General features: G+C 54.5%; 1 protein-coding gene across 1 annotated transcript; it reads left to right on the top strand.

Annotated features, from left to right (window-relative positions):
* Positions 1-8,192: 8,192 nt before the first annotated feature.
* Positions 8,193-12,380, top strand: IRF2BPL (interferon regulatory factor 2 binding protein like). The gene has a single exon (XM_039232266.1). The coding sequence runs from the start codon at positions 9,157-9,159 to the stop codon at positions 11,521-11,523; it is 2,367 nt and encodes a 788-aa protein (XP_039088197.1). The 5' UTR covers positions 8,193-9,156; the 3' UTR covers positions 11,524-12,380.
* The last annotated feature ends 836 nt before the right edge of the window (positions 12,381-13,216 follow it).

Raw genomic sequence — 13,216 nt, 5'->3', positions numbered from 1 at the left:
TCAAACACGAAGACTTAGAGCAGGAGGGGGAATATAGGGTGGGGGTAGAGGGAGTGGGAATGAAATAGAATTCAGGCCTCTGCACTGATTTACTAAAAGAACGGAGGGGAAAGGTAGCACCAATTTGATCAGCTTGTCAAATGTCAAAATTATTGGTCTTTTCTTTAACTCCCCCCCTCCCCGCCCAACACAGTCAAGTTTTGTGCCTTTCCCAAGTGTGATTAATCTCTGGCAAAGGCCAGAAACAGGAGTAGGTTTCTTGGCTGCCCGTTCTGATAAACAGTCTGTTCCTGGGAAGAGTAGGTGAAGGGGGCGTAAATTGAGGGGGGTGGTAATCTCCGGGTGTGGTGGCTGGGGGGTGCGTGGAGGAAAGGAGGGGAGACGGAGGCCAGCCTAGCTAAATCTCTCCCTCTCCCTCTCTCTCTCTCTCTCTCTCTCAGGAGCTCGCCTGCCCGGAAAATGCAAGTGCCCTTCCTTTGAGCGCGTGGTTTTGGGGTGGGTCAGGTTTCCTGCCCCTAAGAATGTGAGCAGACGGTGAGTTCACAATGTTCAGGAAAAGTCAGAGGGACACCGAGGTCTCAGGGAGCAGGGGGCGAGGGGAGGGAGCTCTGGCTCTGGGCGTTGCAGACAGTGGGCTAGTGTGCACACAGAAGGCTTGCCTGGGGAAACCGAGGCAGCGGCTGGGAAGCCTGGGTGGGGCCCTTGGTGGTAGGAAGTATTGCAGAGCGGAACAGGGAAAGACAGAAGACGTTCAAAACAAAAGGAGGGACGATTTCACTGCATCGGATGTCGCTGGTATTGAAACTGTAGAGCTGGCTATGGCTTTTGCAGTGGGTTTATTGTGCGGGCATCCAGGCAGAAAGCCGCAATAGGAAAAAGTGGGGAGGGGGAGAGTCTACGCCGAAGAGAAATCAGTGCCGAGAAGGCTGTGCACGGCTGGGAAATGTCACTAAGGAGAGTGCAGTGGCACTGAATAAAAGGTGAATAATTGGCTACCTTTTGGAAAAGAAATGTAAAAATATTAATAAAGGCAAGAAGCCCGCTTCTTCTCAGCTTGAAAAGCAAATTCACTTCTCACCTCCCGCTTTTCTTCCCCACCCCAACACACAGGCAGAGGCACCTATATAGACACACACACACACACACACACACACACCCCTCTTGTCTACTCTGCATCCAAGAAGCCTGGGCCAGGCTCGCTTTCCTTGGATTTAATTACATGAAAATGCTGAACAAAACCCTGTAATTACACCCTGAGTCCCTGCCACTCAGGCCCAGCACACTTCCTGCCTCATTTTGTTTTTTAAAGAAGAGGTCATTGCCTCTTTTCTCTCCAAATTGACCAAAACAACAAAGTAAAAACCCCAAATAAATCCAAGTGCTCCAAGCTTCAGCACTACCAGGATTTGGGGATGGGAAATCCATGTCCCTGTGGGAAAGAGGAGAGAAGACAGTCTGAGCTGTCTTCTAGCCCTTAGGTCTGGGGGCAGTGACTGTCAATTTGTCTGCCAGCTTAGAAGGACAGAGATGCCAGGCTGGCCACTCCAGAAGGAAATCTTCCAGAACAGGATGAAGAGTGTGGCCAGGCCCTAGCATCAGGCCTCGATTTCCAGCTGTTTTACTGAGAAGGGCTCAGAGCTGGAAAAGAGATTTAGGACAATGGCTCACCTTTCTATAGTCCTTTGCAGTTTTTTAATATATATTCTTAAAGTTTATTTATTTATTTTGAGAGAGAGAAAGAGAGAGAGAGAGAGCGCTAATAGTGGAGGAGCAGAGAGAGAGAGAGAGGGAGACAGAGAATCCCAAGCAGGCTCTGCAGTGTCATCTCAGAGCCCCACGGGGGGCTCAAACTCGTGAACTGTGAGATCCTGACCTGAGCTGAAACTGAGAGGCAGATGGACGCTTAACAGATTGAGCCAATTGTAGTGCCCCTAACCCTATACATTAACATAGAGGATTTCACAGTAAGCCCCTGAAGTAGAGAGGACAAATGTCAGTATCAATGCTCACGCTCAATGGGTGAGGAAACTGAGGCCCAGAGACAATAAGCGGATTGCTCTAAGTCAGTCATGTTGCTGGGGGGAGTGTCCAACAAGCACTGCCTCTGATGACTTTTATGCTATTACACCAGGAAACTAGGACATCTAGGAGGATTTGGGACTAGAGCCAATCTGACTTCGTTCATCATTAGATCCCCAGGACCGAGAGAAAGTGCTCTCTAAAAAAAAAAAAAAAAAAAAAAAGGAGTTGAATAACGGAATGAATGGCAAATGGAAGGGCACACATCAAGGAGCTGGGGAATGGAAACCCACCGGGCCATCTGGCGGCCCAGTTTCAGTTTTGAAGCAAAAGTCAGTGATGAGAATAGTTATACACCCACTAGGGACATATCAGGCTTGGATCCTCTAGGTCTGGCCAGGGAGGGAAATTCAAATTAAAGTGTAGTGGTCCTCTAGATGGATCGGGGTTGGAGACACCCCTTGTTCCCTTGCCTCCTACCTCCAATGATGCCTAGGCCAGGTTTGGCTGTCAGGGGTATAGGCCTCCCCTGGGCTAGAAGTGCTCTAAGGGCAGCAGCCATATTCATCAAGTGGCCTCTAGCCCAAGTATAGGCCTGTACAGTTTGGGTGGGTGTGCAGTCAGTGTTGCCCGAATTAGGGGAGAATCCACCATAAAATGTACCCTCTGCTATCCTCCTTCCCCTTTGTCATTCAGCCTGGGGTCTTCCTCTGGGGTGGACATTTAAAACAGCTGTGGGGTGCCTGGCTGGCTTAGTTGGTTGAGCGTCCGACTTTGGCTCAGGTCATGATCTCATGATTTGTGGGTTTGAGCTCCGTATTGGGCTCTGTGCTGACAGCTCGGAGCCTGGAGCCTGCTTCTGATTCTGTCTCCCTCGCTCTCTGCCCCTCCCCCACGCACGCTCTGTCTCTCTCAAAAATAAACATTAAAATTTTTTTGAAAAATAAAATAAAATCAAATAAAATGCAGCTGTCCTCAGTGTGGGTAATTTAGTAAGTCTAATAATTCAGTGTGTTCTAGAGCTTCAGATTCTCTTCCAAACCCTCCCTCTAAGGACAGGGTATAGACAACCTGGAGAGAGAGAAAAGCCTCGGGGGGATGCCAGAGCAGCATAGTTCCACCATTTTGCACAAAGCCAACTGGTGACTGGTTTTACTTCCAAAATAACTGGTACTAATTTGTGCATAATTCTGCATCTATTGAAACAGCAGTGATAATCCTAACCTGAAAACTCTTGTGGGAAGATGCATTTTGCTTTCCTGCAGTTTCTTAATTTCTTAAAGGCATCTGGAGACTTCCACCACTCCCTCCCAGAAAGCTAGCAACTGGCCGGGGGGAGAATAATGAATGCTGGATTGAAAGCCAGAGAACCCGGATTCCAGTAATTCTGAACTAGCTCTGGACCTGCTTTCCTCACCTATACAGGAGGGTGATGAAAGTAACACCTACCTCACAGGGCTGGTGTGGGGATCGGTGAGATAATGTCTGGGAATGCACTTCAGGGCCCTAGACAAATGGCCGTCATTATATTGTTCATTATCTTTTACATTTTATTAAGTACATTATAATCTTGTATCTCCCATGCAGACCAATGAGGCAGGCAAAGGAGGCAGTGAAATCATTCCCATTTTACAGACTTAAGAAACCAAGTTCAAGTGATTTTGCTCAAGGTCAGATAGCTACTTAGGGTCAGCCAAGTCCAAGTTGAACAACATAATGTAAATATGTGCAATGTAAACACCCTCCTTTCTTCCTTCTCCTGAGTTAGGGGTTGACCACCCAGCTCAGGCAAGTCAAAATATTTGCAGAGCGTAGCCATCTACCCCAACCAGTGACAGCAGTGATGATGACTGCCTGTCTGTACCAGCCTGACCGTGGGACCCGGAGGCCTCAGGGAGGGCTTCCCGCTCTGAGGCCCCGCCTTCTGGCGGTCCCCAGCAGGAAAGCGGGTGGCGGCGGCGGCGGCGACCGGTCTCCAAAGCCAGGCTGTGGAAATCCCCAGCACTGGTGCGGGCTGGTGGGAACCCACTGCTCCCTGCCGAGGCCCATGCGCATGCCGCCCGGTAGGAGGGAGCGTCCAGGGTCTGTGCACCTGTGGCCTTAAGGGCTGCCCGCCAAGCTCTCAGCTCACTCTAGTCCTCCAAGGTCTCCTTCTCCGTTACTCCCCTTCTTGGGGTGTGGGTATTTGTTTTAACCCAACTGGGCCAGTGAATAGAACCCTTGTCTGGCACTTCCCGTTTTTTTCCTCTAAGCCTGATCCCTAAGAGGCTCATTCCAGGGTTCCTTTATTTTCGGACCTAAAAACACACACCAGCTTTTGCTGAGGGCAGCGCTGGGCTCCCCCGTGCCCTGGCACGCTGGCGAAGAGGAAACCGGGAGGAGGCAGGAACCAGACGCGACTCCCTCGGCCTTTCTTCCCTTCCTTGCTCCCCGCCCCTTCAGGAAGAAAGCAGAGATCTGATCGCCGCCGTGGCCGCTGTGCCAGCACCAACCACTACGTTGTCCTTCTTTTCTTCCATCCAGTTTTGCTCGGAGCGCCCGGCTGCCCTCGCGCCGCAGGCTGGGCAGGTCCTGGCGGGTGGCACTGGCTCCCCTCCCCAGGGGTTCTCAGCGAATCACGTTGTTCCTGGGCTTCCTCGCCCGAGTGGCTCTTTCGTAACCCTACGCCCTGGCCTAAGTTAATACTTTTTTTAAATACCAGAATTAATACTTTAGGAAAAGGCAAATGTTTCCGTCACAGAACCCGCCCCCCAGTCAGTGCGTAAATTACCGCGCTGACTGGTTCTCCCACCCCCAGAGTCCGCGCTCTCGGGGAAGGGGTCCCTTGGAGGGGCCGCAGAAGGCCCAACCCAGACGTTTGTTTTCACCGGGTCCAGCTTACCGCCAGGCTCAGCGTTACCAAAAAAGGCCTTTCTCCAGCCAGAGCGCTTGGCTGCGCACGGCTTTGCAGCGGGGTGACGCGAGGTTCAGCCCGAGCCTCTCTGAAGGCCGAGCCAGTTGGCTGAGGGGATGCCAGGCCGAAGAGTCCCCAGGCCGACCCGTCTGTGCCGCAAATGGCTCGAAAGGGCTCGTGGACGAAAGGGAGACTGCAGGGAGCTTAGAAGTGTGTGGACATGCTGCGACCTTCTCACCCTGAAGGTTGTGCTGTGGTCTCTGGAAAGGCCACGTGGAGAGCTGACCTTTTGCTCCAGTTCAGAGGGGGGTGGCTCTCTGAGAGCGTCAGCTCAGACGGCACGCTGGAGGGGAGACAACCATAGGAGGGATATGGAGGGCAGACTGCAGGCGTTTCCCCCTTGAGCCTGGTGGAACCTGGCTTTGCTGGTCTCCCAGGCCCCACCGCCAGCCTCTCCACCTGATGTTTTAGGTCCAGCCCCAGCCCCACCCCATACCTTCCCCCTCATTCTGTGGACACGGTATTGTCACATGGCCAAAACATTGATGTTTCGACTCATCCCCAAATAGGGCCATCTCAGATGCGCAGTTAGGACAAAACTGATCACCATAAACGATGGTGATTCTTTGAGGGGGGAAGGGTATCAGGAGAGCTATGCTTTTTAAATTAAAGGATTATGAGACTGTAATGGAAGTTTGTTTAAATGCATGTTTATTTCTAACTCGCTGTGTCTGAAGACACCCGGCATGTATGTGTATATATATCTCTCCTTCAGTAACAGCGAAGACAGAGACAGACAGGGAGATGGAGACATATGTGCACGCATTCCAAGCATAACACTGTGACACAGACTCCAACTTGCTTTCTCTAGCAGCCTGGCTGGATGGTTGGGGCTAGGTTACTGTTCCTCAGTGTTTTTGGTTTAATAAAGGGATGATGGGCTGAAGAAAGATTAATGTAAAGAAATGGGTGAAGCACGCTGGCCAGAGCTAATAAGCCTGGAGCCCTGGGCTGGCGGGGATGTCACTCCATTTCCCAGCCCTATGTTTTGACTCACTCCAGGCTAGCTGTGGTGTGGGGAGGGCTGAAGTTTGGGAGGGTGAGGCAATGCCCTGGACCAGCTCTTTACAGAGGAATCACTGCTGGGACTAAGCCGGCCAGGGAAAGTTTATTATTGTTGGGGGTGCTCAGTGAGCGCACTTTTTTTTTTTTTTTTTTTGCAATAACAGAGATCTGGCTGCTGTGAGATGAAAGAGGGGTTCCCTAGGGCTCTTCCTTCCCCCTTTCTCCCTATCCTTAAAGCTCCCTTCCTCTGCACCTATGACCCCAGAATGCGTGGGAGAACCATGTGCTGAGGAGTGCTGGATGGGAGAACAGTCTCTGAAGGTCAAGTGTCAAAATAAAAATAAATACTTCTTGCTTCTTCAACTCAACTTTATTACAATTAGTAGTAATAGTAGCCATGAGCATAATGATCCTTACATTTTATGCAATTTACAAAGTGCTTTCACGTGTTAACTAGCAATAGTACCAACATTAATATCAATGCTACTAATAACCAACACTTACTGACAGCTTCCTGTGAAGCCTGACACTGTGCTCTACACACTGTATGGTGTGTTTATGTTTCAGTCTGTGTCAGTGGCAGATCCAAAACTTTATGTGTGAGAACTCACTGGCATAACCTGTTGGGAAAGGGAAGGATGGGGGTTGGTTATGAAGGTGTATTTGCATAGCACTTTACATGAGGTTGTATGTATGTAACAAAGAAGGGCTGATGGAAATTTTGAACACTGCAAACCACCTTGGAGAACCTGAGCTTGTCAGAACTCCCTCTCAAACCAGAGTTACTGGATTCAGATCCAGCTCCATCTCTAAGGGCAGTGTGACCTTGGGTGAGTTACTTAACCTCTTTACTTCTGAACCTGAAAAACAGCTAATGATAGAATCTACCTTGGAGACAGTATTAAGAGTTTAAACATGATGCAAGAAAACCACCTGGTAGTGTCTGGCTCATGGCAATCTCAGTGAGTTACCTCCTATTATTGACAAGAAACAAAACGAAATCGCAAACAATTCTAGTAAGTTGGGGGCTATGATCCCATTGTACAGATGGAAAACAGAGATAATGTGAAAGAAAGTAACTAGCTCAAGGTCACAAAGGTAGTAAGTGATAGAGAGGAAATTCCAACCTGGTCCAACACACTCCAGAACCTGAAATCCCGTTATACTGCTTCCCCTCCTCCAGCCTAGCCCATGATAATCTCAATTTTCATTAGGGTGGGAGGAGCAGACACAGCACTTAGAAGATTCAGTTGAACTGTCCCAACTAGAGCTATGACCAACGTATCTGTTTTGCAATAAGCAGTAAAGATGAGCAGTGATCCCTTAACAGAAAAGAAATCACAGCCTTGCTCAGCTTTCTGGGGCACTACGGAATGAAATCACAACATATGAAAACGAATCTTGAAAACTGCTACTGTGGTTTACAAAGAGATAGCAATATTATTAAATGCTGCTCCACCTTCATTTATCAAACCCGGAAAAAGCACTCACCTGTTTGGCCTCTCCAGTACCTTCCCCCACCCTGCCCCCAATACCAGCTGTGAGCAGTCAGTAGGTTGTTTTCCTTAAAGGCCTCCGGTGCTCTGGGTGCTCAGCTTCTTTAGACACTCAGCCAAAATTTTTAGAGTGCGACTGGGAGGAGGAGTAACTCACCCTGAATTCATTTAGCTCTTTCGTTGAAACTCGGGTTCCTAGACCAGAGCACAAAAAGAAATCGAAAAGGCAGTTTCTGGACCAGTGGAAAACAGCTAATTTTGCAGGTGCCTTGGCATCAATGGTAGCAATGAATGTAACATCCATACCGGCGGTGGGGAGGGGGGAGGGGAGAGAGGTCTGATTACAGATGAAATGGGTAGTACCCTATATGAAATTCGCCACGAAAATCTTGAAAGTGGACATTTAAATTCACTGCCCGGGGTGGGGTAGGGAGCGGGATCGGAAATGACGCTTGTGGTTTTTTAATGCGTTTTTACTTGGGAAAGCCGGGCGGGGAAAGGAAAGGTCATCGTCTGTTTAATTTCCACCCCCAGCCCTGGACTTCCAGCATTAGCTCGCCCGGCCTCAGCTGTTGTACACACACGGTGAGGGGGGGAGGGGAAGGCGGAGGCGCGGAGGCGGGGCCGACTGGGAGGAATCTGGGCGTCCTGCCGCGCATGCGCCTTCCCCGAGCAACAAGTGGGCTCCACAGACAGAGGAAGTGTAAAGGGAAGGGGGGGGAGAACTGGTGCAGAGCATGGTGGTGACGTCAGCGCTCCGCCCGGGCGGCATCCCGCGCGGCCAAGCCGGGGACAGCGCGAGCCGCAGCGCGAGCGCCGAGACGCGCCTCCGGAACGTAGAGTAACAATCACAACCCCACATTCCGGGCGAGTGCGAGCGGGAAGGGATGCGACCCGGGCCGAGGCGCCGCGCGAGCGGCCTGCAGCCAACGTGAGCGCCGCCAGCCGCGGCAGCCGGGGCGCCGGCCAGGCCTGGGGGCGGCGGGAGCCTGCCTGCGTGCGCTCCTCTCCTCTGCTCTCGTGCGTTCTGGAAGCAGTGGCCGCGGCGGCTCCCTTCGGTCGTGCAAACCCAGCGGAACGGCCGACGCTGCGGAGGGGAGAAGCTCCTCTCGGCTGCCACCCCCCTCCCTCCCCGGCCCTCCGGGGAAGCAGCGACTTCAGCAAGATTGGACCCGGGCACCGGGTGGCACTGAACCCTCTAGCCTTCGCCCCAGGGAGCCTGGCGGGGAGAGGACGCAGCTCGTAGGGGGGCCCCTAGGGGAGAGGAAGAGACAGCCCCTTTCGAGCTTCCAAGCACCAGCCACTCCGGGGAGGGGGCCAAGAGCCAACGGCGGCCAGGACTCGGCACCCTCGCCCCCTCCCCTCGGGCCCGACGCTTCCAGCCCGGGTGCGCGGCACCAGGAAGAAGGCGCCCGAGCTCCCCTCCGGACGAGACAGCCGCAGTAGGAGGTGGGGGCGAGGAGCGGGCTGAACTCGTCCGCCGCCCCGGCGGTGGAGCCCCCGCGGAGAGGCGCTGCGCCGACGGTGGAGACTCGCGCTCCCTCCAGCCCCTGGGGCAGAACTTTCTCGCCCCCCCTTCCTCCCCCGCAGTCGGACTCCCTCCCTAGCCGGTCAGTCCTCCCGGAGGAGAAGGCGCCACGGAGACAGCCTGGGCGGGGGCCTACCTTCCCCAGGGCTGGCATCATGTCGGCGGCGCAGGTGTCCTCGTCCCGGAGACAATCTTGCTACCTGTGCGACCTGCCCCGCATGCCCTGGGCCATGATCTGGGACTTCTCGGAACCCGTATGCCGCGGTTGCGTCAACTACGAGGGCGCCGATCGCATCGAGTTTGTGATCGAGACCGCGCGCCAGCTGAAGCGAGCGCACGGCTGCTTTCAGGACGGCCGCTCCCCCGGGCCGCCGCCGCCCGTCGGGGTCAAGACGGTGGCCCTGTCGGCTAAGGAGGCGGCGGCTGCAGCGGCGGCGGCTGCCGCCGCCCAGCAGCAACAGCAGCAGCAGCAACAGCAGCAGCAGCAGCAGCAACAGCAGCAGCAGCAACAGCTCAACCACGTCGATGGTTCCAGCAAGCCCGCGGTGCTGGCGGCCCCGTCCGGCCTGGAGCGCTATGGCCTGAGCGCGGCCGCCGCGGCCGCCGCGGCCGCCGCCGCCGCGGTGGAGCAGCGCAGCCGCTTCGAGTACCCTCCACCGCCGGTGAGCCTGGGAAGCAGCAGCCACGCCGCGCGGCTGCCCAACGGCCTGGGAGGCCCCAATGGCTTCCCCAAGCCAGCACCGGAGGAGGGACCCCCGGAGCTGAACCGCCAGAGCCCCAACTCCTCTTCAGCCGCGGCGTCGGTGGCGTCTCGGCGCGGGACGCACGGTGGGCTAGTGACGGGGCTGCCCAATCCGGGGGGTGGTGGAGGCCCCCAGCTCACGGTGCCCCCCAACCTGCTGCCGCAGACGCTGCTTAACGGCCCGGCCAGTGCTGCCGTGCTGCCCCCACCGCCGCCCCACGGCTTAGGCAGCCGTGGGCCCCCGACGCCCGCGCCCCCAGGGGCGCCCGGGGGCCCCGCTTGTCTTGGGGGCGCCCCGGGCGTATCGGCCGCGTCGTCCTCGGCGTCGTCTTCGACCTCGTCGTCAGTGGCCGAGGTGGGTGTGAGTGCTGGCGGCAAAAGGCCAGGCTCGGTGTCGAGCACGGACCAGGAGCGCGAGCTGAAGGAGAAGCAGCGGAACGCCGAGGCCCTGGCCGAGCTGAGCGAGAGCCTGCGCAACCGCGCAGAGGAGTGGGCCAACAAGCCCAAGATGGTCCGCGACACGCTGCTCACGCTGGCTGGCTGCACGCCCTACGAGGTGCGTTTCAAGAAGGACCACTCGCTGCTGGGCCGCGTCTTCGCCTTCGATGCTGTCTCCAAGCCCGGCATGGACTACGAGTTGAAGCTGTTCATCGAGTATCCCACGGGCTCAGGCAACGTGTACTCCAGCGCATCTGGCGTGGCCAAGCAGATGTACCAGGACTGTATGAAGGACTTCGGTCGGGGTCTTTCCTCTGGCTTCAAGTATCTGGAGTACGAGAAGAAGCACGGCTCCGGGGACTGGCGCCTCCTTGGAGATCTGCTGCCTGAGGCCGTGCGCTTCTTCAAGGAGGGCGTGCCCGGCGCCGACATGCTACCCCAGCCCTACCTGGACGCCAGCTGCCCCATGCTGCCCACGGCGCTGGTGAGTCTAAGCCGCGCCCCCAGCGCGCCCCCGGGCACCGGGGCCCTGCCGCCTGCCGCCCCTTCGGGCCGGGGCACAGCTGCCAGTCTTCGCAAGAGGAAGGCGTCTCCCGAGCCCCCGGACTCCGCCGAGGGCGCCCTAAAGCTGGGCGAGGAGCAGCAGAGGCAGCAGTGGATGGCGAACCAGAGCGAGGCACTAAAGCTCACCATGACGGCCGGGGGCTTTGCGGCACCGGGGCATGCCGCTGGAGGTCCGCCCCCGCCGCCTCCCCCACTGGGACCCCATTCCAACCGGACCACCCCACCCGAGTCAGCCCCTCAGAACGGCCCGTCCCCCATGGCCGCCCTCATGTCGGTGGCAGACACTCTGGGCACGGCGCACTCGCCCAAGGACGGCAGTTCCGTGCACTCCACCACTGCGTCGGCGCGGCGCAACAGCAGCAGCCCGGTGTCACCGGCCTCGGTGCCGGGGCAGCGTCGCTTGGCGTCACGGAACGGGGACCTGAATTTACAGGTGGCGCCCCCGCCTCCCAGCACCCACCCGGGCATGGACCAAGTGCACCCCCAAAACATTCCGGATTCCCCTATGGCCAACAGCGGGCCCCTCTGCTGTACCATTTGCCACGAACGTTTGGAGGACACGCATTTCGTTCAGTGCCCATCCGTCCCCAGCCACAAATTCTGTTTCCCTTGCTCTAGAGAGAGTATCAAGGCCCAGGGGGCCACCGGCGAGGTATACTGCCCCAGCGGTGAGAAATGCCCCCTGGTTGGGTCGAATGTACCTTGGGCCTTCATGCAGGGCGAAATCGCGACGATCTTAGCTGGAGATGTTAAAGTGAAAAAGGAGAGAGACCCTTGAACCGCAAGACAGCCACCTCCTTTTGCCCCTGACCAGCTCCTCTCCGATCCAGAGGGCCCCTCCCCCACCCTTCGCCCTCCTCCCTTTCCCTCACCCCCAAGATGTAGAATTGTGAATATAACAAACTGCAAAAAGTTAGTCTTATGTATAGACATTATTTTCGTCGTATGTTTCTATATTTTGAAACAAAAGGTATGTAACTTCTTCATTTGAAGGATAAGCTGGTTTGTGTTAAGCAGTATAATATTGGTTGGGTCATTTGCATCATTTCGGTAGCATTTATCTGGTGGCAGGAGTGTTTGCCTAGGTACCGAATTAATAGCCCTTAGCAACGACTGCTGCCGGTGTGTATTTTTGTAAATGTTATGCACTCTCTGAAAGGAAAAAAAACAACAACAAAAGAAAATGACTTTTTTTTTTTTTTTTTTTTTGCCAAGGCCAGTGTTGCTGCCTAAAAAAAAAAAGAGATGCTATAAAATGGTGAAAGCTTCTTTCTAAACAGCCCCGAGTGTTGAAGTCTTCACTTTATTTTGTTCGGTTTTGTTCCGTTTCGTTTTGTTACTCTGTTTCGTTTGCAAAATGGTAAGGGGGAGGTGTGGGGGGGTGGGGTGTTTTTTGTTGCAAGTTTGTGAGGGAAAATGTTTTGGTTTGTTTCTACTGACCTGAATGTGTTGGATCTTCACGTGTTGTTTTGTTTTTGTTTTATCGATGCACGGATGCTTTTGAACAGTAGAGCGAAATGCTAGACATGGGGAGTCTGCTCCGTTTGTCCTTTATACATTTCTGTAGTTAACAGAACACTGTAATGTGCCTTGGAGCTTAGTAACTTGTAATAAATTCAATTGATATGAATTCTGCCCCGAGTCAGCAAGTGTGTTTTTCTAGAGCTAAGGCCACATAGTTCAACATAGGGGACACCCTCCCTACCAGGAGAGGACACAAATGCGGTGCCTTTGCAAGCCCTGGGAGGTTGGCATCTGTAGGCCTTGTGCTGGCTGACTGCCCCCCCCCCCCTGCTATTTACATTCACCTCTGGGGGCGGGAGGGTTGCTGACTAAGCAATTTCTGTTTACTCTTCTGCATCTCTGTTTTCCCCATGCACGCCCCAGCTGCAAATGGCATTGTCAGGAACTCTCCAGTGCAGCTGTGACTCGAGTTCAAGTGGGGGGGGGGCCACATAAAAGCTGGGAAGCTCTGCCTCTTCGATGTGGCAGAAATCACGCCACATGTAAAGCAAAAATGCCACAGAGCTGGGAGGTGTCTGCAGAGGCATGAGCGCTGTGGGCAACAGAAACACAAGCATGGACTGAGCCAAGAGATGCCGGCAGCTTCCAGCTGATGTATTGGAAAAGCAGAGCCATCTCCTTTATCACTCCTGTTTCTTCTCTTTACGAGGAGTGCTTCTAAAGACGGGACCCTTAGCTGGTCAGAAGAGAATTGTGGGGAGTGGGGGAAGAGAGGAAAAAAAAAAGCCAAATTCAGTTCCTGAGGCAAAGGACACTTAGGAATATAAATAAAACCCATTCCCGCTGGTGAAGAAATTCAAGTATTTTTCTAATCAACTTTTGGGCAGCATTTGTGAGGTACAGAGGGGTGGGGAAAGGGACCAGGACGGGAATGTCCCTTGGAGCTCTGAGCCCCCTGAGCCGAGACCAGACTGGAGCTCTCCCAGAGCGAGGGCAAGGCAAACAAA

This window comes from Hyaena hyaena, unplaced genomic scaffold, assembly GCF_003009895.1.
Source record: "Hyaena hyaena isolate Hyena2069 unplaced genomic scaffold, ASM300989v1 scaffold_65, whole genome shotgun sequence".
Taxonomy (NCBI): domain Eukaryota; kingdom Metazoa; phylum Chordata; class Mammalia; order Carnivora; family Hyaenidae; genus Hyaena; species Hyaena hyaena.
The sequence above is the reverse complement of the archived record's forward strand: the minus strand, read 5'-3'. Positions and strand labels throughout refer to the sequence as shown.